Raw genomic sequence first — 26,622 nt, forward strand, 5'->3', positions numbered from 1 at the left:
GGGTGGGGTAAGGTCACTGTTGGCCACCCTTGACAACATCTCATGTTCCTAGATCATTAGAGCCCAGTCATACAGAACGTTCTAAATGAATCTGATCCAATATGGAACCAATTAATACAGAGTGGAACCCTCTGAAAAAAGATTGCACTGCTCTTAAAATCATCATAGGGCATAATTTGTTTTCTAATAGCGTATTTCAAAGAGCGTATAGTATAAAATGTACGTATACAATATTGTAACATAAATATTATAATGTACAGTTCATTATCACACAAAAAAAAGCAAAACCACTCAAAGTAGGCTGATTTATCACAGAAATATCTGGTGTTACATGGTGATTTATGTATTAAAAACATGCCTAAAAGCAGCCAGCATCCCTAGAGAACATACTGGGGACTCCAGTCGAGGAATGGGTCACATTCCTCCCCAGTTTGTGTGAGCTGAGAGGGGCGGGGCAGAGAGGGGCTACCCGACGACCAGAGAGTAACAGGCTGGGGTGCAGACTTCCTTTCCTCTGGAGGTGTGGAACCACAGCCCCAACTCGAACCCGAGCGGACGGTCGCGTCCTGAGCTGTTTAGCTGACCATCCGCAGACAGCAGAAAGGAAGTGAAGATAAAGGAGAGGATATTTAAGAGGATTCATCCCGAGTAAGTAGGGGCCTACGGGAGTGGGCTTTTGTTTTTATTTTACTGAATGGTAAATAAACAGGGGGAATTGCTGCTAAATGACTGTAATGTAATGTAAAATTGCATGTTTTAGCTGTGTCAGAGAGGGCCGTGGGAAGATATGACTGAAACAGAGCCGGCAACAGACAACATAATAGCAGGTAAAATGACTTCTTCTAATCCTCCCTTTACTTTGACTGGCCATCATCGTCGTGTCGATAATGAAACAGCGGTTATGTGAATGCGCTCAGTGCGCAAAACGTTATTTCATCCGCGGGATGCGATGCAGACCTGCAGGAACTTGGGCGCTAACCTTTAAGTTGGGTATAAATATTATATTCAGAGTAATTGCACACTTGATATTACATATTGAAGGGCTCTGTCGCAATGTGGAGGCATCGCCTAATTCCGAGAACCCACATCGACACCCAACACAACAGAAAACGCACAATCACCCTTCTAGCTCGGTTTATACTTCGTATCAAACGTTTGCTTGTGTGTTTAAGAAGTGATCGCAGGATAGTTTGGGGTTTTCCATCACGGTGCATGGTTTGGTCACATGGCCAGGCTCAATGCAGCAAAAGTCGAGTTGCCTACATCACCACCCCAGGTACCGCTGCAATGTGGCTGAGCCAACTGGTTCATACTGTGTGCTACAGGGTATGTGCACGTTGATAAACCCGGGTTATGTGGCCTCTATCACGGTCATGGGCTTTTTTATTACCCGTGTTTATTCTAGTGGTTGTTTTACGCGACATTTCCATCTAATACCGTTACGCAGAGTGGCTTTTTCAAAGAGGCGTCTCCTCTCTTCTGCGGCGCAGCGCATTATCCAGCTGTCAGACTGTGATGTAATCTAGTGTTCTCAAACCCGTGCACATTTTGTGCTTTTTTCGACCAGGAGTGATTGAATATCACCAGAATAAAACAGCCTATAACCTAACACGTCCATTCACATAGGATGCGGTTAGATTGCGCCATTGTCCCCTGATGTCCCGTTAGAAGTGTGATAATTAGATTGAACCCAAGACTGACGGTGTCAAAAGTAACACCTCGCCAGGCGGTGTTGCGACAAACCTGTTGGGTGTATTTGTCACATTTGATGACACCCTGTGGCCATTATGTTAAAAAAAAACACAAAAAAAAACAATTATCATACTCACTATTTGTCTAAGTGGACATCTGAATAGCTAGGCTATTCTGACTTGTCCACATAAGCTATAGGCCTATTATCATAAGGGTTGCTTGTTGTATATCTTGCCCATTCCCACGGTGACACCGTGAGGACCTTGATGAAGCAGCCATTGTGGGTTCTGTGGGCAGGACGCTCTCACTTGAGTGACCCTTGTCTCGGGAGACGCAATGCGGGGACGAAAATACTTGTGGCACCTTTCAACATCACCAGGGGTGAATGTAGCCTATAACCTATTGATATCAACATGGATATGCATGGGAAAAAGAAACGTTTTGGTGGCTTCTTGTGTTCCTGTAAGTTCCAACTGCAACTTGGAACAGTTGAGGCGTAATAGCTTTGTACCAAGTAGCCTAGGTCCATATGAACTCTTTGAGAAGGCCTAGCCCTACTTTAGTGCACTACCTAGCTATGTACTCTAAAGTATTCAACATTGACCTATATGCCTTAAGCAAAAGTTGAGTTTTGGGGCTGTGCCCAAGGAGATTTTAAAGGACAGATTCGGAATTTAGAAATATAAGCTGTTGTAAGGTTATTTACGATCATATACAACAGCCGATATCAAAATTTGGTCAAACGGTGCACTCTCTAGATATAGCCCATCGCCGCTAACACACTCAATGGATCCATAGGTGCATAGACAAAATCCCCTCAAAAACACTATAAACTCTCGTTTTCAAAAACTGCAAACTCACAAAGCGGTCCGTTGATGTTCTGACAAAAAAATCGCCACATATTACTACCTACTTTCGTCGGACTTCATACTTTGCGCGAATTTGATGTCAGAACACCAACGGACACCAATTACCCCCTAGGTGAGCTTCTTGTCTTTGTAATCGAGTGTGTAACATGTTTTTGAAAGATTTTTCAAGGTTCATTTGATCCATTGTCATCTTGCCATGCGCCAGCCTCCACTGTTGTTTTGTTTACCTACTATCCAGCCTTCCTTAACTGTTGTTTTGTTTACCTACTATCCAGCCTTCCTTAACCGTTGTTTTGTTTACCTACTATTCCGGTTTCCGAGCTAAACGACGACCCGCGCTCGCCGAGGCCGCCCTCTGGGGCGGGAATGTTGTTTGTTGTCGCGCGTGCTTGTAACAGGAAGTGCGAGGAGCCGGTGTACTTGGCCTTCCTCGGGCGAATCACTCTTCTGACTCTGAGCAACTTTTGTCAGGAGCACCGTGGGCTTGGCGTGTTCGTCTGGAGCAGTGGGCCAGCAGGGTGGGCCAGTCAAGTGTGTTCCAGGGTTATAGGGTGGGCCAGTCAAGTGTGTTCCAGGGTTATAGGGTGGGCCAGTCAAGTGTGTTCCAGGGTTATAGGGTGGGCCAGTCAAGTGTGTTCCAGGGTTATAGGGTGGGCCAGTCAAGTGTGTTCCAGGGTTATAGGGTGGGCCAGTCAAGTGTGTTCCAGGGTTATAGGGTGGGCCAGTCAAGTGTGTTCCAGGGTTATAGGGTGGGCCAGTCAAGTGTGTTCCAGGGTTATAGGGTGGGCCAGTCAAGTGTGTTCCAGGGTTATAGGGTGGGCCAGTCAAGTGTGTTCCAGGGTTATAGGGTGGGCCAGTCGAGTGTGTTCCAGGGTTATAGGGTGGGCCAGTCAAGTGTGTTCCAGGGTTATAGGGTGGGCCAGTCAAGTGTGTTCCAGGGTTATAGGGTGGGCCAGTCAAGTGTGTTCCAGGGTTATAGGGTGGGCCAGTCGAGTGTGTTCCAGGGTTATAGGGTGGGCCAGTCAAGTGTGTTCCAGGGTTATAGGGTGGGCCAGTCGAGTGTGTTCCAGGGTTATAGGGTGGGCCAGTCAAGTGTGTTCCAGGGTTATAGGGTGGGCCAGTCAAGTGTGTTCCAGGGTTATAGGGTGGGCCAGTCAAGTGTGTTCCAGGGTTATAGGGTGGGCCAGTCGAGTGTGTTCCAGGGTTATAGGGTGGGCCAGTCAAGTGTGTTCCAGGGTTATAGGGTGGGCCAGTCGAGTGTGTTCCAGGGTTATAGGGTGGGCCAGTCAAGTGTGTTCCAGGGTTATAGGGTGTTGCCCACCACGATCTGGGACTGGTTTTTGGTAGATGCTTCATGAGCAGTGAGAAGCATGAATATGACAGATGCAGTGTGACTGATTTATCATCCTGATCATCCTGATTTATCCATCCTGATTTATCCATCATCCTGATTTATCATCCTGATCTATCATCTATCATCCTGATCCATCATCCTGATCCATCATCCTGATCCATCATCCTGATTTATCATCCTGATTTATCATCCTGATCCATCATCCTTAAATATCATCCTGATCCATCATCCTGATCCATCATCCTTATCTATCATCCATCCTGATCTATTCATCCTGATCTATTAATCATGATCTATCATCCTGATCCATTATCCTCATCCATCATCCTGATCCATCATCCTGATCCATCATCCTTATCATCCTGATCTATCATCCTAATCTATTCATCCTGATCATCCTCATCCATCATCCTGATCCATCATCCTGATCTATCATCCTGATTTATCCATCCTGATTTATCATCCTGATTTATCCATCCTGATTTATCATCTATCATCCTGATCCATCATCCTGATCCATCATCCTGATCTATCCATCCTGATTTATCATCCTCATCCATCATCCTTAAATATCATCCTGATCCATCATCCTGATCCATCATCCTTATCTATCATCCATCCTGATCTATTCATCCTGATCTATTCATCCTGATCTATTAATCATGATCCATCATCCTTATCATCCTGATCCATCATCCTTATCATCCTGTTATCTGTGTCCACCCTTGAGGAGGGGGTGACCTAGCTGGTCATCACTACGGCCCTGTGAAGGAGGGACCCCCCCCTAGCTGTTCCAGTCACCGTGGGATCGATCCACATGTGAGCCGGTGCAGCGTATCTGGACCACACCCCCTGCAGCGTCCACCCAAGGCGTGGTCACCAGCTCCGAAGCACCCTGGCGTCTCTTAATACCACCCAGAGTCTCGGTTATCGACCGATTCGTTCGAGAGATCGAGCGCTATAATAGCGGGCGAGTGCGTGTACCCGACACGAGAAATCGACGTTAATTACGACGGCGCTCGGCTGATTACCTCGTCACGACAGGTCGTTAGTTCGCTGTGATTTAGACCTCGAGCGCCCGACAGGTTCTGTGTGGTTTAAACCCGGTCCAATCGGGATTGAGCTCATATACGTCAGACGCACGCGCGATGCTCGAATTATGACCACCTCTGATTGTTAAGGGCGGCTTCTGTTTATTGATTTCAAAGAGCAAAATGCAAAAGCCGATTTGCGTCCGTCCATCTTCATCCATCTTCATCCATCTTCATCCGCTTATCCGGGGGTCGGGTGGCGGAGGCAATAGTTCCAGCAGGGATTTGGGTGTGTGTTAAATTGTGTGTGTAAGCTTTGGGCCGAGGGGGGGCAGCCAGGGGCTCCAGAGACGGGGGGGGGGGAGGGGCAGCCAGGGGCCTCAGACGGAGGGGGGGACAGCCAGGGGCCTCAGACGGAGGGGAACAGCCAGGGGCCTCAGACGGAGGGGGGGACAGCCAGGGGCCTCAGAGACGGAGGGGGGACAGCCAGGGGCCTCAGAGACGGAGGGGGGGACAGCCAGGGGCTCCAGAGACGGGGGGGGGACAGCCAGGGGCTCCAGAGACGGGGGGGGGACAGCCAGGGGGCTCCAGGGACGGAGGGGGGACAGCCAGGGGGCTCCAGGGACGGAGGGGGGACAGCCAGGGGCTCCAGAGAGGGGGGGGGACAGCCAGGGGCTCCAGAGACGGGGGGGGGACAGCCAGGGGCCTCAGAGACGGAGGGGGGACAGCCAGGGGCCTCAGAGACGGGGGGGGGGACAGCCAGGGGCCTCAGAGACGGGGGGGGGGACAGCCAGGGGGTCCAGAGACGGGGGGGGGGACAGCCAGGGGCCTCAGAGACGGGGGGGGGGCAGCCAGGGGGTCCAGAGATGGGGGGGGGGGCAGCCAGGGGCTCCAGAGACGGGGGGGGGGGGGGGGGGGGCGTGTTCTCTCTTTTTCGGCCACATGTTCAGCCTGTCCCAGCCCCAGCTTAGGAGGAGAGACCAGCCGGGAGTCACGCCCTTAGGAGGAGAGACCAGTCGGGAGTCACGCCCTTAGGATGAGAGACCAGTCGGGAGTCACGCCCTTAGGATGAGAGACCAGCCGGGAGTCACGCCCTTAGGATGAGAGACCAGCCGGGGGTCACGCCCTTAGGAGGAGAGACCAGCCGGGGGTCACGCCCTTAGGAGGAGAGACCAGCCGGGAGTCACGCCCTTAGCAGGAGAGACCAGCCGGGAGTCACGCCCGGAGATTTACGTTGTTTTCACAAGAAAACATTCTTAGTTTGATACGCTGGTTCGTCAACCGCAAAACATCAAATCATCATCTCCACCATTTGCAAAGCTATTCAACCATATTCATAGTTTTTAAGGATATATATGTTTTAAAGAAATCAAATGTACAGTGCTGGTTGAGAGCTTAGCGTCTAGGCGTTCCCTGTAGAGCGCTGATCTGGACTGCGTGTACCTCACCGGCTGGCTATTCTCTGTCCAGCTGCGCTCAATCCAACTTATTCTTTCACTCCTACACGTGTGGCCGCGGTTAATTTGTGTGTGCGTGTGTGTGTGAGAGTGTGTGCGTGCGTGCGTATGTGAGTGTAGCTACACGTGTGGCTGCAGTTAATTTGTGTGTGTGTGCTAGTGTGTGTGTGTGTGTGTGTGTGTGTGTGTGTGTGAGAGTGTGTGTGTGCGTGCGTATGTGAGTGTAGCTACACGTGTGGCCGCAGTTAATTTGTGTGTGTGTGTGCTAGTGTGTGTGTGTGTGTGTGAGAGAGAGTGTGGGAGTGTGCGTGCGTGTGAGGGTGTGTGTGAGTGCATGCGTGTGTGTGAGCGTGGTGTGTGTGTGTGTGTGTGTGTGTAGAAGGAGTGTTAAGAGGAGAGAGATACAGGCCCAATGCTATGAGTCTATACATTAAAGCCCCTTCAACACCATTGAAATAAAGAGAACATTATTTTAAATACTTGCTGCACATTTCATACCAAAGAATCAATTAAGAAAGATCTTCCTCGTCAGGTTAGACTAGAAGACATTTCTGAGAGGTTTTTCGCGTTTCTGAGGTTGCATTTTTAATTGGACTAGCTTGAACAGTGAGTATGTGAGTCCGTTTGAAAATAAAAGTCCAGTTTAGCTCTGCGCGTCACAGAATGGGCTAGTTTGCCAGTGGAGACGGTCACAGCTGTGTGCTGTAATGCTCTGATTAGTACTGTAGTACACATATCTATATTCTCGGTCCCTACAGAACTGTCCCTACTGTCCTCTGTCCCTACAGAACTTACCACATTCTTACCCAGATAGCAAGCGGATCTGGGCCATATATGGGCCGGAACTAAACCACAAGGGCCAGATCTGGCGTGTATATGGCCCAGATCCGCTTGCTATCTGGGTATTGACTCCCTGACGAGAGGCAGTCTTGACAGCTCAGCACCCGTAGTGTTACAACGCAAGTGTAGAGAGCGATCGGCCTGCCGACAGTCCACAAGACAGCGAAGACACCAGTGCTTTATCACGCCACAGTTAGCTTTTTTCACTTAAGTGTATTCAAGCAAACTGCCCCCTGGTTGACGTCCATGTGTGAGGTGTGGGTGGTGGGCGTTGGGGCTGTAGACCGGTAGACGAAGGGTTTTGGGGTCTCATTCACAGTCGGAGGGGCTGATTTAAAGGACCATACCGGTGTAAATAGGATTTGATCTCCTAAAACTAGTCATCCAACTTATATCACATTACCGCAATCCATTTTCCACTCGGAGAGGTTCACTAGAGTGCCCAACCAAAACGCAGGTCTGTGCTGACTCAGCAGCATAATGCCACTGGCTGAATGAATGACATAGAGATCCCCTTTCTGTGTCATTGTCTTAGACAGAAATTACATTAGTAGAGCGGTGATCTAATATTCAAAAGTATTTTTAAGGGAGTCCAATCTAATGGAGCTGAACAGAATAGATGCTAAAAATGATATTTCAAACAGGCAGAAATTGAGTGAAGATAGACGAAAGACTTTCACACTGCCCGCCCTGCAGACGGATGGGTGGGGCTACTTACACGCCGTCACACCCCGAGACGTGAAGAGATTACCTCACACTCCGCGCGGCCAAAGAGCCGACTACAGCAGCTGTTGACCGTCAGCCATGTCCTAGATTACCCACGGAGCTCATCCTGGACATTCTGTAAACATGCCTGTCTTTTCACGCCCTGTCATAATAAACGTCTACAGTATGATATTTTCTCCTCGATGTTTTATTACGAGTGTAGAAAGGGATAAAGTAGGCCTATTCTCTTGATAAGTCTGCTGTATGAGTAGTAAGGTAGGACTATTCTCTTGATAAGGCTGCTGTATGAGTAGTAAGGTGGCCTATTCTCTTTATAAGCCTGTTGTATGAGTAATAAGGTAGGACTATTCTCTTGATAAGCCGGCTGTATGCCCCCTGTGATGAGAATTGGTTTCAGATGTTACCATGGTATTTGAGGCGTGGTAATGCTGTGTGTGTACACTCTGGTAATGCTATGTGTCTATATGTGTAGCCTACTCTGGTAATGCTATGTGTCTATGTGTGTAGCCTACTCTAGTAATGCTATGTGTATATATGTGTAGCCTACTTTGGTAATGCTATGTGTATACAGTATATGTGTAGCCTACTCTGGTAATGCTATGTATATATATGTGTAGCCTACTCTGGTAATGCTATGTGTATATATGTGTAGCCTACTCTGGTAATGCTATGTATATATATGTGTAGCCTACTCTGGTAATGCTATGTATATATATGTGTAGCCTACTCTGCTAATGCTATGTGTCTATGTGTGTGTATTCTGGTAATGCTATGTGTCTATGTGTGTGTATTCTGGTAATGCTATGTGTCTATATGTTGCTTTCAGTTTTAGTACCTCTCCTGCTGTAGACAGTAACCAGAGTCATAATGTTTACATCCTTGCATGTTAACGCCGGTGTGTTGTACAGACAGATTCACACGACAAGGATCATGAGGTGTTGTGGCAGTGCGATTCTTTAAACAGCCTAACGCAAGAGACCTGTCAAATATCAGAGCATGTATCAGTAGTTTTTGAACATTTTCAGTACATTTGAATAATAGTGTGATAATAGTGATAACCGTGATCATTTTGGTCACTATAATCGTGATATGAAATGTTCATACCGTTACATCTCTAATACACAAGGACTGATGCGACGGTTTGTGCATTTGATACGAGCTCGTCATGAATATAATTGATGTGCAAAGGATACTTTTGAGTAGACGTGTTGACAACGGGCTGCTATTTATATCTGTTTTGAGTCGAGGTGAATTGTTCTACTATCGGACAGTATTTCAGCGATATCTCTGTTGTTATTGGGGACTTTTGGCGCGTAGTCGCGCAGGAAGGAAGACCATTGTTCGTCTGAGAGGTTTGAGGAATTTCCTCAGAGTGACCAAAACATTCTGCCCACCCAGAGAACCTGCCTCACTCTTCCTTTCTTTCAAATGTCTTACTATTGTTCAGTCATAGTAGAAAGGCCACACACTATGAACTTTGCATTTCTCGTTTGTTTACCAAAGCTTGGTTCTTCATATTGACTCAGTCAGTTGCACTCACACGTTCGGGAAAGATGTACTCATATACGGGTGAACTTGACTCTAGATACTGTGGTTCAGTTTCAAAACCATTGTCACCTCAGACCACCACTTCAAAGATACCGTAGTCTCTCTCTCTCTTCAGGGTAACTGCAGGCGACAAAAGCAGCCATAGAAACATCCAAGGTTTCTTGCCCAATACTGACACCGATAGAAACCAGTTTTTTTTCATTGGCGGAGCATGTAAGGCTAAAAATAAGTTTATTTATATAGCACATTTCAGCCACAGGGCAATAGGCTCTGTGCACCAGCTCCACTACTTCCTGAAAGTCACTTGGCATCTTTATTTCCTGTCCAATATGATTGGATTAAGTGATTAATCAGGTGTGAGGCAGACCCAGCGCACACCTGATTAATCACTTAATCCAATTATATAGGACAGGAAATAAAGATGCCAAGTGACTTTCAGGAAGTAGTGGAGCTGGTGCACAGAGCCTATTCAAGGTGCTATACATGAGACATTAAAAGCATTAAAAAAAAAAGCAAGACGTTATAGACGTTTAAAACAAAAAGCAGGACAATGTACAGTACATAAAGAACAGCTAACGAGGGAGAGGAGGTGGGCTAAACACAACGAGGGACAGGTGAGGACAAGCATGTGGGGAAGAACCAGAAAACTGGTTAAAACTGGGTCTTGCTGAGCCTGAAGTGAGTATAGGGATGAGGGTATAGAGGGATGAGTGAAACTCTGCTATATAACTTTTTTGTATTCCTTCTATGTATGTAACTCTCCTACTGTATACTATTTGCCCCACTATTTTAAGACTGTATATTTATTTGCCCAGGGACTGCGGGTGGAAATGAGCTGTTTTAGCTATAACCTTGTACAGTGCATCTCTCCCTGTTCTATAGGGTAAATGTCTACTGTACCTTGTCCCTGTCTTAAAAATCAATAAAAATCAATCAATCAATCAAAAAGTGCCAGCTAGCGAGCCCATCCCTCTGGTACAGTGGCGGTACGCAGGCATCAAAAGCGAGTAGCAACTGTTGAAACAGTAGCGTTTTTTCTTTATAAACTAGCATAGTGTAGCGTAGCCTAGCTAGCCACCAACCAAATTCAAAAGCGGGTCGTCCATCGCCGCCGGAAAAAGGAGCGAGAGCCGGCATGTCTACGCGAGGGTCGTGTTCACGTCGCGGTCAATCTGCCCCTGCGGCCGATCGATACTGCCGAGTCAGCAGACACGGGGGCCGAATGCCGAGTCTACTCCTTCACACTGAAGACAAAAAGGCAGACGTTAGCGGGTGTTGGGGAGTTTGAAACGGGGGGTTTATAACAGCCCTGTCTTGAGCCCTGTCCAGGCGGGCAGCTGAGGCGGGGCTGTCAAAGTGTCACCCTGATTTATCTCCACGCCGACGTGAAACGAGGCCCCTCTCCTCTAAACAGCACAGCGGGGGTCCGGCTGCACTGGGGGGATGTTTATTTGACTTCACAACAGCTGAGCAGATGTCTGAACCACCCCCCTCCCCCCCGGTGTCTTCTTCTCTGTGCGGGACACTGATGTCCCAGCCCACGAGGACCGTCGCCGTCTCTGACAGGAGGACAGTCACAGGCTCACTCGGTCGCGGGAAACCAGATGGTTTTTTGCGTACCTTTGCATTCCCACGATCGGCAGAAGGTCGGCGACCTAAGTGGATTCGCCTCTCGCGTTCTTCACTCGCCGGTATTTATACATCTGTGTACCATAGATGGAGCTCTGTCAGGTCAAATGTCATCAAATCTGTCTTTGATACTGATGGAGAGCGCTAGCATCATTTCAAGACCGCTGATGTCTTGTAGAGGTTTGTGTTTGTATGTGTCAGACTCAGATCGGCCAGTAGGGGCAGCACCTCGCCACTTCAGACTCAGGCCTCGCTGGCTTCTAGGCCAATCAGGTTACTAAATGGTAAACGGACTGCACTTATATAGCGCTTTTCCACCTTAGCGGCACTCAAAGCGCTTTACAATGGCCTCTCATTCACCCATTCACACACACATTCACACACCAATGGCGGTAGCTGCCATGCAAGGTGCTAACCTGCTCACTGGGAGCAATTTGGGGTTAGGTGTCTTGCTCAAGGACACTTCGACATGTGGACAGTCGGAGCTGGGATTCGAACCGCTGACCGTTCGATCACTGAACGACCCACTCTACCAACTGAGCTACAGTCACCCCTACTACACTCAGTGCAGCAGAACGCGTGTTTCTGTCTGATCTGCACTTTCACCACAGGGAGGGGGGGGGGGGGGGGGGGGGACATCTGACCGCCAGCTGCAGGCATCGATCAATAGGTGAATGAATCGAGGAATGTGAGGTATCGCCGCGTCAGCGCCGGTCTCTCAACCCTGCGGTGTACTAACCCGACGCGCCAGACGGGCTCGTTACACAGAACCATCCGGAATGTCGTCTTTAGGAAACGTCTGGGGAAAGGGGCGGGCGCTTTCGAGAAATGCCTGTTGGGTGATTGTCTGAACCAGGTGTCCATCAACGTCTGTCACAGGCTATCGTCATAGGCTATCGTCACACCATAAGCTGCCAGTTTTATGTTTATTTAATGGTATTTTTACACACAAACTGCTCTCAGGATGACACGTGAGGGGAAGGGAAGAGGCACAATAGGAAGAGAGAGCGAACAGGAAATACGCCCCCCCCCCCTCACACACACACACCCTCGCTAATAGTTTTATCTGTCTGTTGAGCCTGGTCAGTGCCTGGTCAAACTGACCCAGAGTTTGGTCAAAATGACCCACAACCTGGTCAGACTGACCCAGAGTTTGGTCAAAATGACCCACAACCTGGTCAAACTGACCCAGAGTTTGGTCAAAATGACCCAGAACCTTCCCAGAATGACCCAGAATCCTGCTAGACTGACCCAGAGCCTGGTCAGAGTGACCCGTGTAGAGGAATAGTATGTGAACTCGCAAGATCAGGATGGCCAGTGGACAGATTTCATATTTTATCCGGGTATATGTTTCTTCACACATGCTTTGCATTCACTTTACTTACTGAGTGTGTACATTGAGGTTTTTGTGGATCTTATTGGCCCAAACTGACAAGTTGATATTGACAACTCTTCTGGAGTTTCATGCCAAATGTTTGTGCTGTCCCCAAATGTAAATCTCGTCAGGGACAATTATTACCCTCCTAGTCTGATTGAGAAGGTGTACTGGAGGTATTGGGAATAAGCCTCGTCATTTGCTTATTACTGCCCAATCAGTGGCGCCTGATTCATGTGGTCGGCCAATCGGATGACTGAAACAACAACCCAGCATGGCTCTGTAATAACAGCACAACTAGAGTTAATCATTTTCTGTCTTTGGCAGCATAGGTTTTTCATGGCATGCCAATACACTTAAATGTGAATTTGATTGGTTTAAAGAAATACAGCCCACCCCCGAATGGTAATGAGACCAGCCAGACCTTTCTCCAGCGCTGACACAGCGTTAGCGGAGTGTGGAGCTGGGTCTGAGTATTGCCCTCAAAGTCCAGTCAGATAGGAAGACTGTGCAGCCTGGATGGGGTAAGAAGGTGACATGCTCTTTGGGCTTTTTAGGTTTCATTCGGGGGGGCGACTGTAGCTCAGTTGGTAGAGCGGGTCGTTCAGTGATCGAAGGGTCAGCGGTTCGAATCCCAGCTCCGACTGTCCACATGTCGAAGTGTCCTCGAGCAAGACACCTAACCCCAAATTGCTCCCAATGAGCAGGTTAGCACCTTGCATGGCAGCTATCGCCATTGGTGTGTGAATGTGTGTGTGAATGGGTGAATGAGAGGCCATTGTAAAGCGCTTTGAGTGCCGCTAAGGTGGAAAAGCGCTATATAAGTGCAGTCCATTTCATTCCTGCTGACTAGGCAGTCCGTTCCACATTTTCAGCAGTCACATTGTGTCAAAAACCGTACCATACAGCACAAACTCATTCAGCGTAGCTTTTGTCCTCTTGTGTTTTTGTCAACCTCGTTCGCTTCTCTCATTCTTTTACATTTCAACCGCACGCTATTGAACTCAGGCCTAACCGCTTCACGCCGTCCTGTTTTGCGCTCGCCGACTTCGCCCTGCTATGCCGTGCCGCTCAAATTCACAGCTTTGAAGTCTTCTGCCGCATCGCGATGTCCTCATCCATCCAAGATGGCTGTTAGTCATCGTCAACGGACGATACTATCATCCTATCGCCCCAACCCCAGTGTGGGCATTACTATTACTATACAACACCACAGTGCTATAAGCCTGTATGTGCATATCTCTTCACCTGTGTGTGTGTGTGTGTGTTCGTGTGTGTCCCCACTCATGAGAGAATGTGTGTGTTTGTGCGCACACACACTGTGGAGGATGCTGTAAACTGGGCTGGCCTCATCTGCTGTCAGGCTGGTCTCTCTGGGCTGAGTGTCTGGGCTGAGGGCCAGCTGGACGCAGCTGAGATAGGGAGGAGAGAAAGAAAAGATGGCCCCTCTCACTCTCTGTCTGTCCGTTTGTCTCTCTCTCTCTCTCTCTCTCTCTTTCTCTCTCTCTCTTTCTCTCTCTCTGTCTCTCTCTGTCTCTTTCTCTCTCTGTCTCTCTCTCTCTCTCTTTCTCTCTTTCTCTCTCTCTCTCTCCCTCTCTCTCTCTCTCTGTCTCTCTCTCTCTCTTTCTCTCTCTCTCTGTCTCTTTCTCTCTCTCTCTCACTCTCTTTCTCTCTCTCTTTCTCTCTCTCTCTCTCTGTCTCTCTCTCTGTCTCTCTCTCTCTCTCTCTCTCTCTCTCTCTCTCTCTCTCTCTCCTCGGCCCCAGCTCCTCTCTATGCTGCAGCATGGCATGAATGGCACCTCAGATGGGGGTTGAAACGGGGCGTCCTCTCCTAACGAGAGCTGTCCAACTCATTCTGCCTTCATCTCATGAATGCAGCCCTTTGATTGGAGCATTTCTTTTCTTCTTTCTCGTGCCACCGAGTATTTTGTGTGGCAATGAATTCAGTGGAGCATCTCCTTCCCTTTGTAGGTGTCAATTGGTGCCATAAATGTGTGTGTGTGTGTGTGTGTGTGTGTGTGTGTGTGTGTGTGTGTGTGTGTGTGTGTGTGTGTGACTGTCCTCGCTCACACGGAGAAACTGGTGTTACCTCTGCCCTGGCGACAGCACAGTTTTTGGTGGCGTGTGTTTATTTATTTATCGGTTTATTTATTGGTTGGTTTTTTCGGTAGGTTACGCAAAAACGACCAGACCGATTTTCATGAAACTTGTTGGAGGGGTGTAGCGTGGGCCACCATAGAACCCATTAAGTTTTGGAGCGGATACGAATCATGGGACGGGTCCATGAGTGGTCCAAGCACGGTCGCCCATTCACTTCCATTCATTTTTTGGGGAAACGAAAATACCCCCCCTTCATTGTCAGTGGGGGGAACTGAAACGGCCATATCTCGACATAAGAAGGTCACAGAGACACAGGATCTGGCCTGGCATAAAGCTCTCGACCTAACCAATATCAAACATGTCCTGTGAGCCACGAAATGCATTCTGGGTGGAGGTCTGTGCATCCGAGGACCATTTCTAGTTCACTATCATCTGCTTCTTTATGTTGACATACTGTACGGCAACCTGGACTGATCATCTATTGTTCTGCCTCGTTGGTTGGACCTTACCCAGATAGCAAGCGGATCTGGGCCATATACAGGCCAGATCTGGCCCTTGTGGTTTAGTTCCGGCCCAAATATGGCCCAGATCCGCTTGCTATCTGGGTATCTAGTTGTGGTTCCGTAGTGTTAAGGCGTGCTTCTTGTTTGGGCTTCCTGTGCTCAAAGAAGAAGAATTGCCTTTTGCCTTGTTCCGGTTTGAACATATAAAGACTATAAAATGGGAGATCATTTGAAGGATATCATTTCATCCGTTTTCTTTCCATCGTCCTGCTCGTCAGTGCGTATGGGCGAGGTGATGCTGGCCAGCCCGTGTGGGAGGAGGCGATGGTGAGGTCATTTTTCCGCGGCGCATCACAGGGCTAGAGGTTAAAAGCTTGGATTAGATCAGCAGCTTTTCTCATCGTCCGCCAGGCTCTCCCACAGAGTGGAGCGACAGTGATTCGCTTCACAAGACTAAAATGTCATTTGGAGGAAGAATACCTAAAATGGCGCTACAGTCTCCATTCACGCACAGACTGCAACGATTCCACGCTTTACCACAAGGGCGTCGCTATAGAGTAATATACAGGGGATTGGAAATCAGAATATGCGCCTTAGATATGCTCTCATTAACATTTACTCCCACCTCAGGGTAATAAGAATATAGAGGGGATGTCATCTCCTCATGCCAAAGTAACTTCTGCACTTTGGGCCTGCTACAAGCTAGCTTCGAGCTAGCAGCCATGTCAGGGTAAATTCAGTCTGCTACAGGCTAGCTACGAGCTAGCAGTCATGTCAGGGTAAACCTGCTTCACCGTCATGGTTTGAGTACAGCCACACTCCCATGAGGCCCCAGCAGAATGCCTCACTGCTGATTTGAACCGAGCGTGACCACGCCTTTATCTGGCTTCCCAGATAGCAAGCGGATCAGGGCCATATACAGGCCAGATCTGGCCCTTGTGGCTTAGTTCCGGCCCATATATGCTTGCTATCTGGGTTAGGTCCAAGGTTGTTGCAGCAACAACTTTGAAGATCGAAGATGATTGTGATTCGTTTAAAGAAATACTTGCTTTATCATTTTCATCTGGATCTTCGAATGTTGACGATGTGGCATGTCTGGCTGGCATTGAATGGCATTGAAAGCCTTCTTGATATCAAAATGCACTTAGTATTTCCTCCCTATGGGTCACGTCCTTGTGTTTTGTAGTTGATTTAGTACTTTGGCTCACACTCAGAAGAACATTTGTGTCCTTATTTCATATCGTTGCCATGATTAGTTCACATTCCCAGATGCTGTATTATTTATTCACCCTGGCTTGTGCAGTTTAATATGGCCGCTAATTGTTCAGTTCTCCATGATTAGAATGATTTGATCGCTGGGGAACCCTCCATTATAAAGAAGAAGCCCGAGGCCTTTGGTTCTCTGTATAAACCTTCCTCAAACATTCTCGGTCATCTGGGGGAACGCAGGAATGTGAGAACTGGACGAAGAACTCCCTCCTGCAGAGAAACAGGCTCACAAATCTGAATCCTCACATCTGCCTGACTCTCGCTCACTTGTTCACTTAGGCAGCGTATCACAACATGGATACAGTCGTAGGCTAGTAATGCTAACACCCCGTCTGGTCTGCATCTTCTGCGCTGTCAGCGAGGGAGGTCAATGCAACATTTTTCTGACCCGGAGACACACAGTTCTGACAGGCCTGATGTCTGGACTATGTGGAGGAGCTGTGCCCTTTGAACCCCCCTGCTTCCTGTCAGAATGTGTAGAACATTCCAGGACCACTCCGCCCGCTCGATTGGTTGGAAGGAGGCAGGGGGAGGAGAGGAAACAGGATACTCTATCTGTGGTCTCATCGCTAAGCCGGGGTGGGGGGAGGGGGGGAGGTCAATGTTTATTTTTTGCGTTTTTATGATTGTAACCAAAATATGCAGCTGGAATGTACGTAGGCACCTCAATGGCCTACTATTTTGAATACTGTAGCCTAAATACACATACATTTCTATCCTTCAGAGTAAAATTGTTTTATTTAGCCTGAAGGGTATTAAAGACTACACGATTGTTGTCGTCATATTGTTGTCGTCATAATCAGTAGGGTACATGATTGTTGTTGTCATAATCATTAGGATACATGATTGTTGTCAAGGCTACTGTACATGATTGTTGTCATAATCAGTAGGCTACTTGACTGTTGTTGTCATAATCAGAAGGGTACATCATTGTTGTCGTCATAATCAGTAGGATATATGACTGTTGTCTTCATAATCAGTAGGCTACATGATTGGCTGCCTTGTGCTCATTCCTTGAACTGAACAGTATTACTTAAAATTGAGTTATTTTCTTTCATAGAAGTTCTTAAGGAAGTTCTCAACCATGCCTGCCAGTCAAATAAACCATTTCTATAGTCATTTCATATCTGGAACAAAATACTTCAACCAAACCTTGTTGTTACGAAACCTATTTGCCAGGCGACAACACAAAGGAGGACAATGTGTCACAACTACAGAATAACACTACACCTAAGAATAATCTCACTCCACCAGGACTTATATAAGATTTATTTTTTGGTGTTCTTTTGATATCAGAAGTGGAGGTTGCAGGGGCCATTTTAAATAGGGTGGGGTGGGTGGAAGATGGGAGGCTGTCCACAGGTGGTCCGGCGATTGAGCGGCATAATTGCCCGGCAAAGTGCATTGTGGGTCTTCAGACCACTCATCCGCTCCGTAGGGGACGGCGAGACGAACGGAGGAGCGATGTGGAAGACGTGATATCCCGCCGTGACACTGTCCTACCCGTCCACTTACAACAATACCTGGAGGAGCTGTTATTATTGCTGGCATTAAAGGAGCTTTTTTCCTCAAGCGCTATTAAGTCAAGCTGATGAAGACGCTGGCGAGTGGACAGATCCGATATTTAATTCAATTCAAATGTCATTGTGTTTAACGGCAGTTGCGTCAGACGTTTAGCTATAAATTAAAGATAAAAGATGTTTTTAACGTAAGGTTTTAAAGGTAATGCCTTTTTTTTTAGGTCTAGACACTAAAGCGTTTCCATCGGCTGGCTCACCATTCAAAGCCAGTCTCGGACGCCCAACTGAGGGATATTTTCATCTGTTTGTCGCACGTTGACTGCTGCGTATCGCTCTAACCGTTTCTTTGCCGTTTCTGAAGTCTATTCTACGAGTGTGTTTACAAAGTGAGCGTCTAATGAATCGGAGCGTTGACGGACGGTGACGCGCGTCACACGGCTCCTCGAGTTCACGTTTCTCCCCGTCTTTCTGCAGATGCGATGGCAACTCCGTCACCAGCCAAGAGCATGGGTGACCCCGGTATCACCCCGCTGTCCCCCACGCACATCCAGGTCAGAAAACACACCACACACACCTTCTTTAGCCAGTATACCTTCAGAGAACTGCCTCTGTAGCCACACGGTAGCAACGTGTTCCTTTTATTCCAGTTTATTTGTGTTAACAGTGTAACTCATGATGTTGTGCCACACCCCCGTCCAGAGCAGAGCGCACTATCGCATGTCCTCGTTCTGGTTTGACCTTTGACCTTTGCGTCCCACGTTCTCGACCCCCCGCAGCAGAACGACACAGCCCAGGACGCCCACACAGGACCCTCCTTCGTGGTTGTGGTGGCCATCGACTTCGGCACCACGTCCAGCGGCTACGCGTACGCCTTCACCAAGGAGCCAGAGTGCATCCACACCATGAGGTGAGGCCGGCGCCGCAGTGCATTCTGGGAGAGGGAGAGGGGGAGAGATGCAGGCTGCGTTCCGAATCGCATACTACCCTACTATATAGTATGCCAAAACGGGATGTAGTATGTCCCGATACATGGTATGCCACATGCAGTATGTCAAAAATACCAGGATGTCCTACTACATCCGGTCGTATTTCGCAGTATGCAAGCCAGCAGGCTTTTCTGGCTATTCTGACCCACAATCCTGTGCGCAGCGGAAATGTGCGTCACATGTGCGAGTCGTGACCATAGATATGGGTCATGACAATGTCGTGTTATGGACAGCGACGGATGTGGGCAAATTTCAAGGCGCAATGTTATGACAAGGTAGTATGTCCCAATTGGATGCCTACTGCTTGCAAAGTACGTACTTTCTAAGGGCAGCTGAAGTACGTACTGGTAGTAAGGAGTAGAAGTATGCGATTCGGAACGCAGAAGGAGAAGGGGAGAGAGAGTTAGGGGGAGGATGCAGATGTGCGTACTGTAGATCTCACTTGATTTATTTGACAGACAAATAGATAGGAATCCATGCTACATTCTGCTCCTGGCCCAGGCTAGCCTGACGCCATTTTGTTTCACTTCATTATTCAGTCTGAACAGGCTCCCGTTGCAACTGTTTTCTGAGACGCCGTCGCCGAAGGAGTCCTCAGCGATTAGTTCATCCCCCTAACCAATCACGTTGCGCCGTTTAATTCAACGGACGCATTTAAAGAGATCAGTCTGGACGAGAGCCTCCAGAGCTCGATAGAAGTGAGGTCCATTTACATTTGCCATATCTTTAGTGAGATGGCCTGCTCAATTAGCTGGGGTTTCATATTTTGCTGCAAAGCGGATCAATAAAACCCTACAGGATTCATACTTTGCGGCGAATTTGATGTCAGAACACCAACGGACACCAATTACCCCCTCGGTTGTGTACAGTGGAGTACAGTAGGCTCTGAACAGGCTTATTTGAACATCATCTGTACACGTGAAACTTGCGAGCCAGCATATTGGCCTGTGCATAAAGTTTTCAGCACTGGCGCTGCACATCATCATCATCACACATATCATCAATGATGATGTGACCCAAATAACGTACTCGCTTCACCACATCTAGAGCGCGATCAGACAATAAAAAAAGAGGGACATTTTTGCTCATTTGTTAAAATAAAAATAAGTCCAGCCGTCAGATAAAGGTCGAGGAAGGTGTTTTCACAAACGCTACCAGACATCCTAGTGAAAACACCCACAGAGCGCTGGGATTATTTAGTTTGGTTTGAGCCATCTGCCCTCCAAATCCTTACACAAATAGTGGCTTCCCGGGTCGGGCCCTCGTAGACCAGAGAACCCTGCCTTGTCGAGAGAGCACTTGTTAGTACGCTGTAACACAAGCGTTGACATACAGTATGAAGCTCTTTTTAAGATATTTTTTAGGGCTTTTCAGCTTTATTGTTATAGGACAGTGTAGAAAGACAGGAAATGTGGGAGAGAGAGAGAGGGGAGGACATGCGGCACAGGACCCGAGCCAGGAATCGAACCCTGGTCCGCCGTGCGAAGAACTAGTCTTCATATGGCGCACGCCTGGGGCGCCCCTATGAAGCTTACTTTTGAACCATCCTGTAGTCGTGTTGTGTGATACTGCCTCGCTCTCCTACTCTAGGGCCTCTTGTGAACACCTCCCCTGAATGGGAGGAGGAAAGCGTCGGGTGTATTGACGTGAACATGGACCGCTCTCGTCTCTATAGACGTGGACATTAGCATTCATCGGCTGTCCTCGCTGATGTGGGCCCACACAATGGCGTAGGAATCCATGGCGTCGCCGTAGCGTCTATAGAGTTGTGAACAGCTATTCACAAATGGAGGCAAGACTGCCAATGCAAGATTGACACAACATTCTTCAGAAGCTAGCATACTTAACCGGTTCAGAATGAAATATTCTTTAGCCGGACGTCACACACATCGCTAATAATACGTTCATGTATGGGAACCGAGGCTTTCAGACCGGGGTTGTCAGAAGTCTTGAGTGGAAGCAGCTTCCTACCCAGAATGCCTTTCAGCCTGTGCTCACAGTGGAAGGAAACGCGGGATTTAAAAGGTCTTTAGTGCAGAATTCAGTGAGCTTTTTCTGCAGAATTTGAATCTATTCTCAGCCCGTCTCGGACATGGAGACCGGTTTGTAAACAACTTAGTTCATTAGGTAGTAGTGTAGGAGTATTGATTCTCTATGCATCCATGGACATCAGAAAAAGGACTACTTCACCTGTGAGTAATGGAGGAGAATTCCATCGGACCGTAGCACACAGTATCCCTCCACCATGACGATGCACTGTAGTAGAGAACTATATCCTCATACAGTATCCCTCCGCCATGATGATGCACTGTAGAGAACTATATCCTCATACAGTATCCCTCCGCCATGATGATGCACTGTGGTAGAACTATATTATCATACAGTATCCCTCCACCATGATGGTGCACTGTAGTAGAGAACTATATCATCGTACAGTATCCCTCCACCATGAGGATGCACTGTGGTAGAACTATATCTTCATACAATATCCCTCCACCATGAAGATGCACTGTAGAAGAACTATATTATCATACAGTATCCCTCCGCCATGATGATGCACTGTAGGGAACTATATCATCATACAGTATCCCTCCGCCATGATGATGCACTGTAGTAGAGAACTATATCATCATACAGTATCCCTCCGCCATGAGGATGCACTGTGGTAGAACTATATTATCATACAGTATCCCTCCACCATGATGATGCACTGTAGTAGAGATCTATATCCTCATACATACAGTATGTCCAAGCATAAATGTAATATTAACATTATAATATTTGGTCTGTTTTAATTCGATAAATAGAATAATTGTAGAATAATTAATAAGTTACTAGGGATGTCACAACCGATACTTCGGTACCAAGTCGATGCCAAAATTCAATAAAGTACCATCTTATTTTATAGCTGACGCCAAATTAAGTATCTATCTATCTATCTATCTATCTATCTATCTATCTATCTATCTATCTATCTATCTATCTATCTATCTATCTATCTATCTATCTAGCTATCTATCTATCTATCTATCTATCTATCTGTCTGTCTGTCTGTCTGTCTGTCTGTCTATCTATCTATCTATCTATCTATCTATCTGTCTGTCTGTCTGTCTGTCTGTCTGTCTATCTATCTATCTATCTATCTACAGGTATCTATCTCTCTATCTCTCTCTCTCTCTCTCTATCTATCTATCTATCTATCTATCTATCTCTCTCTCTCTCTCTCTCTCTCTCTCTCTCTCTCTCTCTCTCTATCTATCTATGAACTGTTGCCTTAAAAAAAAAAAAAAAAATTACTTGTCCCTTCTAGGCGTTGGGAGGGCGGTGACCCGGGCGTGTCCAATCAGAAGACGCCCACCACCATCCTGCTCACCCCGGACAGGAAGTTCCACAGCTTCGGCTACGCGGCGCGAGACTTCTACCACGACCTGGACCCCACCGAGTCCAAACACTGGCTCTACCTGGAGAAGTTCAAGATGAAGCTCCACACCACGGCGGTAAGGACACACACACACACCGCAGGTGCACACACACACACACACACACACACAGCAACAGGGTATCACGGCTGAACGTGGAATAGACGAGTACTTGTGTGAAATGGCTCAGTGTCATATGTTAGCCATGCTTAAAGGTACCCAATGTAGTTTTTGACCACTAGTATGCGCTCTAGCGCAAATTTGAGAAGGTGGTCCCGGAAAAACGCGTACTACGTCATCGCGTCAATACGCGGAGCACATAATAGTGACGTTTCACACATCTTTGTTGTTTTCAAAACATTAGCTAAATATCATTTTGCGAAGACATTACAAGGTAGGAAAGACATTCAAGTGATTTAACATGTTTATTAGACTACAAGGAACCATATAATCGAGGAATTTCGAAAATAAACAAAGAACTGATTGTTTTGATTCACGTTTCGTTGGGTACCTTTAAACGTAGAATACACCGGTTGTAGACCCGTTGCTTAAAGGTTTAATAGAGCTGTTTCTCTTATATAATCTTAATCTTATATATATAGAATATTCAATAGTTTGGCAGTCAGGAGGCGCGCGGGCAGCGAACTTTGAGCAGTTCCCCTGCTCTCCCCCGAGCCCCCACGCCAGTGTGCCCGAGCAGGCGTATTGCGATACGCGGTGGCGCGCCCGCTCAGCGCCGTCCGAGTAGCTCCACCCCTGTGTCCAGTTTTGTAAATCAGCCTGACCCCTGTGTCCAGTCCTGCATCGTAAAACGGCTCTATTACACGGGTCTGTTATACGCTTTTAAACAACGGGTGTATTCTACGTTTAAGCGTGGCTAAAACATGATAGTCAGCCATTTCACACAAGCGACTTTACTCATCTATTACACGTTTAGCTGTGATACCGTGTACCGTTGTACACACACCACACACTCTCCTAATTGCTGAGTCACCCTAGTGTCAATACACACATTCTCCCCATGACTCAGCGACTGGCTGTCCTTGGGCAGGTCTGACACTCCGGCTGCTCTAAGATGACTTTGCAGCAAACCTGAACCAAGTAGGAAGCTAATACTACCAGCCACTGCTGACTCAAGCCATTTTTCCATCCACACGTTTTACGCGAATTATGTTATATCGAATTAAAAATGCCTTATGGAAACAGTAAAATTCGATAAAAAAATCATGAAAATCAACAAAAGGTTTGTACTGTCGATCTCGTCGGATTTTCTCTTGTTCAATAAAAGTATTTTGTGATAAATGCTTTATCCGATTTAAGCTCTAGATGGAAACGCACGTTCGCCGGCTTTATTCGCATTCATATTTTTAGCGATCCTCACACAATTCGATTGACAAGTGGATGGAAACATGGCTTCAGACAACCCCTCTGGCATATAGCTTCACCACAGGGCATGAAGAGGCAAAGGGACCTGATTTGGAGTTGCACTGTATTGACCAGGGCGTTCCTGTATATCTGTCCATGGGTCTATGTCTGTCCGGTGTTTGAACTTTGACTCGGTTTGACTGTTTTTTTGTTGTTGTTTTTGTTCAGAATCTCTCCATTGACACAGACCTCCACGCAGCCAATGGGAAGCGAGTAAAAGCTCTGGACATATTTGCGTACGCTCTGGCGTTCTTCAAGGAGCAAGCGCTGAAGGTAGTGTGTTTTTAACAGCTTCTCTATAGCACCAGAGATGACCGCGTCAATAGGGTCTCTATTCTAGGAATTCTAGGAATATTATAATATAACATCCCATGGGATTTAACAGGAATTGTTGGGAATTACTGGGAGCTAACAGGAATTACTGGGAATTACTGGGAGCTAACAGGAATTACTGGGAATTACTGGGAGATAACAGGAATTACTGGGAGATAACAGGAATTACTGGGAATTACTGGGAGATAACAGGAATTACTGGGAATTACTGGGAGCTAACAGGAATTACTGGGAGCTAACAGGAATTACTGGGAATTACTGGGAGCTAACAGGAATTACTGGGAATTACTGGGAGATAACAGGAATTACTGGGAGATAACAGGAATTACTGGGAATTACTGGGAGATAACAGGAATTACTGGGAATTACTGGGAGCTAACAGGAATTACTGGGAGCTAACAGGAATTACTGGGAATTACTGGGAGCTAAGAGGAATTACTGGGAGCTAACAGGAATAAACTAGAAAATAGAATGTATTCACATACATTTACGGTTTATTCACCTTAATTCCCATATATTCCCATAAATTCCCAATATTCCCAGAATTTTGCCCTAGTCTGGATACATCCAAGCTCATATCTGTCAGTGTTGCATCACTGATGACCCAATTGTTGACTGTTATCAATCATTGTACGATGAGTTCAGCGTTGTCGCTGATGGCGTGCTGTTGGAGGATGTGATGTGGGAGGAGCCAGAGAGCAGACGTGGTTGAATTTGATCCCCTGCAGGAGCTGAGTGACCAGTCGGGCGGAGATTTCGACAACAACCACGTGAGATGGGTGATCACGGTGCCGGCCATCTGGAAGATGCCAGCCAAGCAGTTCATGAGGGAGGCAGCGTATAAAGTAGGAGGACCACCGTCAATCATTACACACACACACACACACACACACACACACACACACACACACACACGCTTAACGGACACTATCATCTCCCCGTCCATAAACACATACACACACAAACACAAAGACACACACACACGCACAGACACACACAAAGACGCACACACACACAAACACACACACACAAAGACACACACACAAACACGCTTATACCAACACTCTAATCTCCCCACCCCTATACACATAGACGTGCGCGCGCACACACACACACACACACACATGCTTATATGGACACTCTCACGTCCCCGCCCCTATACACACACACACACACACACACACACACATGTGACATTGGGTCCCTTTTACATAATCTCAAGCTCATTTCCCTTTTTGTGTTGCACTGTGGTCCCATTTCAACATTGATTTATCACTTTCCCACCACGGCGCTAACCTGAACCCTGCTGGCGGACTGAGGAACTGCAGGTCCAGGGAGGGGAAGTGCTGACTGTGTGTGATGGGATGCGCCGCCATCGCTGCTGTGATGCGCTGGTTCTGCAGAGGAGAGGGAGGCGGGGCGATGTTCCGGGGCTGCAGTGCCACGCGCACACACACACACACACACATACATACACACAGGTGTGGACACATACGCACCCACGCATATACACACATACACGCACACACACACAGGCGTAGATACACACACACACACTCATACACACACACACACACACACAGGTGTGGACACATACGCACCCACGCATATACACACATACACGCACACACACACAGGCGTAGATACACACACATACACACACACACACACACACACACACACACACACAGGTGTGGACACATACGCACCCACACATATACACACATACACACACACACACACACACGCACTCACACACACACACACACACACACAAAGAGGCACGGACACATGAACATGCACCGTCACATATTGATTTCATAGCCTTTATTTAACCAGGAAGAGCCCACAGAGGCAGAGGGCCTGTTTATCTTTTACCTGTTTATCCGTGATAAAACAGATATCAAAACACAACAACACACCAGTAACAGCTGATACCAAAACACAACAATACACCAGTAACAGCAAATACCAAAACACAACAATACACCCCAAAACACAACAATACCAAGTAACAGCAGATCCAGACTAATAAAAAACATCTACACTCCTCCTCAACAGAGCGTTTAGCAAGAGCCTTAAACTCCCCAAGGGACTCCAAAACAACGCGAGTGAACTTTGTAGCACATTCCAGAAGACGCGCCTAGCTAGCTAGCTAGCGCATATTCCCCTCTCACACAGACGCATAGAAAACACACACACACACACACACACACGCACAGACCTCCCTCCTGCGCTAGGCAGAGACAGACTGACCTACACACTACTGTAGTGGACAGAGCAGTGGTTGATTGGACAGTGAGGGGAGAATGTTTGGAGATGGAACAGTGGAACAGAGCGATGCTGTTAGCAAGGAGTAAATAATAATAATAATAATAATAATTACTGGAGCATGTTAGGCATCGTGAAGGAGAGGAAATCGCGTCGATCACATAGTGAATAGCTGGTCTGTCCTGTACTGTAACAGCTGGTCTGTGATCTGTGCATCACGGAGAGCGGTGTTTTCTATTGGCTGTGGGGAGATAATATCTTATAGCTGCTGTTTG

General features: G+C 47.4%; 1 protein-coding gene across 1 annotated transcript in view; it reads left to right on the top strand.

The window, feature by feature from the left end:
- Window positions 1-517: 517 nt before the first annotated feature.
- The window catches only part of hspa12a (heat shock protein 12A), a gene marked incomplete at its 3' end in the record, with an annotated part of 40,434 nt that continues 14,329 nt past the window's right edge, over window positions 518-26,622 (top strand). The window contains exons 1-7 of the mRNA XM_084460839.1: window positions 518-648; window positions 761-827; window positions 18,388-18,464; window positions 18,690-18,820; window positions 22,210-22,396; window positions 23,912-24,016; window positions 24,805-24,921. Of these exons, the coding sequence (XP_084316965.1) occupies window positions 788-827; window positions 18,388-18,464; window positions 18,690-18,820; window positions 22,210-22,396; window positions 23,912-24,016; window positions 24,805-24,921 (657 nt within the window). The 5' untranslated portion in view covers window positions 518-648; window positions 761-787. The remainder of the gene's footprint in view (window positions 649-760; window positions 828-18,387; window positions 18,465-18,689; window positions 18,821-22,209; window positions 22,397-23,911; window positions 24,017-24,804; window positions 24,922-26,622) is intronic.

The sequence above is a fragment of the Borostomias antarcticus genome, assembly GCF_949987555.1.
Source record: "Borostomias antarcticus genome assembly, chromosome: 34".
Taxonomy (NCBI): domain Eukaryota; kingdom Metazoa; phylum Chordata; class Actinopteri; order Stomiiformes; family Stomiidae; genus Borostomias; species Borostomias antarcticus.